The 2,126-nt window shown below is 36.0% G+C and overlaps 1 protein-coding gene across 1 annotated transcript in view; it reads right to left on the bottom strand.

The window, feature by feature from the left end:
• The window catches only part of LOC107152972 (nephrocan), a 14,033-nt gene extending 12,030 nt beyond the window's left edge, over positions 1 to 2,003 (bottom strand). Inside the window, exon 1 of the mRNA XM_015498491.1 lies at positions 1,815 to 2,003. Coding sequence (XP_015353977.1) covers positions 1,815 to 2,003 — 189 coding nt within the window. The remainder of the gene's footprint in view (positions 1 to 1,814) is intronic.
• Positions 2,004 to 2,126: the final 123 nt, after the last annotated feature.

Here is a 2,126-nt window from a genome sequence, read left to right as displayed (position 1 = left end):
GGGGGGGGGGGGGGGGGGGGGGACTACCAGCCAGCAGGAAAGGGATCAGAGGCACAGTATAAAACAAAAGAATAAGAATGCAGATAACTGTGTAAATAAAATCTCTCCTGAGGGCAGAAACTATGAATTTTTAATATTTTATATTCAGCCTCAAATACAGCATTCATAGTCCCAAACATAGTTGATTTATAGGAATGTCATATAAGCATTTTAAATGTGGTATATATTTATTAATATAAACATAATTATATCTAATTTTTATTAATCTTGAAGATTCAAATTTTAAGGCACTTTTTCTCTGTAAATAAAGGCACTTAATTCTGTAAGTTCAAACCAAATAAACAGGATATACATTGTATTCACCAAAGACAAGAAAAATATGGTCATTTAAAACCCGAGCATTTTCAAAAGAGAAGTTTCATTGCTCAGGGCTTTTTACTTCCTTAACAAAATAATTCTGTCTTTCATTAGTCTTTCTGATGTGAACTGTCCTTCCAAGAGACAAGTAGGGTAAAGTCAGAGGAGTAGCAATGCCATGGTTTAAGGAAACTAAGTCAATGACAATCTGATTTTGATGAGAGGTATTATTTCATCTTACGGGCTACAAAGTGGCAGAGTAGAATAATTATTAGGCTTAGTTGACAGCCAACTCACTGACAGCTCAAGTTGAAATGTGTTACCACTTAACCAGGTGTCTTGCTTAAATGCTTAGACCTTAAAGGGTCAGACTCATTCTGGCTTTAGGTACTACTGTATTGGAAACTAGGCAACAATGCCTATTAAGCCTGGACATAAATACCACGGCACTTATATTAAATTCTGATACCTACATGAAAATTTTTTAACCAAATGCAGGATGGGATTGTCTCTATTTGATGGGAAGATATATCCACCTGCTACCTCTCTGTACCTGGTTAATTAATAGGTATTTTCTTAGGATGGTTCTGTGAGGGAGAAGCAGCAAAGAGGAAAGGGAAACTCAAGAGAGTCACAGAATTTTCTATCTAGGAGAGGCCTGAAATCACTTACTTAATTCAGCCTTTTCACTTTATAAAGGTAAGAAGCGAGGCCCAAAGATTTTCTAATTACTGAGAAAACTAGGATGAGAACCCTAGTCTGTTGATGCCTTTCAAAAAAGCAAAGATCAAACATAAAAGTTCCTTCATGTTGTAAAAGTTAGAAAAATTTATATCACTCTTTACAGTGTCCTCTGGATAGGTGAGCATAAAAATAAAAGTCATAATTAAAAGAACATAGAACGAGATATGCAGATAACTTGACACAACAAAAATATATTTCCTCTGTATTAGTTTCCACAAAGACACTGATACTTGACTGGTATGTGCGTTTATGTGAATTATTCTGATATACTGAGTTCATCCTGATAGCCTTATGATGCTCTGTCATCTGCCATGCATAGCATAAAATAAAAAGTTTTACCTTAGAAGGACTTATTCTTAACCCTAGGGATATAAAGTGACAATATGCTCTTTTTGTTAAGAAATAGGCCCTTCTTTTCTTTTATTTTGCAACAACATAGTTTAATTTTTTTTTCAAAAATTGAAATAAAATATTACTAATTGCAGATTCTGTTTTTTTTCCCCATGTTTTTTTTTTCCTAAAAAGAAATACCCAGAGGCATATGCCATCTCAGGAGTATACAACAAACAAGAAGCTAGTACAACTGCCCTAACTTGGTAACTAGGGCTTCTAAATTATGATATTTAAATCAAATTTAACAATTCCACACTCACCCAACACACTGTCTCACAAAATAAAACTTCAGCAACTTGAGTGTAGAATGACATAGTTACCTGGAGGTGCTGGATTTTGCTATGGCTGATGTAGAGTCTCTTGGTGGTGGGAGGAATACCTGATGGCACCTCCATCACTCTGTAGCATTGCACCGACTGCTCAGAATCACAGCTACATCTTCCTGGACAGTTAGGACTGAAACCGTCACTAAGAGAGAACAAAACAAGAAGAGCAGAAAGCAGATGCATCTTCCAAGTCAGGGGCTCTCAGGTAGCAGGTGGGAGTTTAGGTGATGTCTCACTCTTTATACCCCGAAATCTGATCATAGAATCTTATGAATGTGTACTCTGTCAATGTAAGAAGACAGGAAA

This window comes from Marmota marmota, unplaced genomic scaffold, assembly GCF_001458135.2.
Source record: "Marmota marmota marmota unplaced genomic scaffold, marMar, whole genome shotgun sequence".
NCBI classification, from domain to species: Eukaryota; Metazoa; Chordata; class Mammalia; order Rodentia; family Sciuridae; genus Marmota; species Marmota marmota.
Note: the sequence above shows the minus strand (reverse complement) of the source record. Positions and strands in the feature narration are given on the sequence as shown.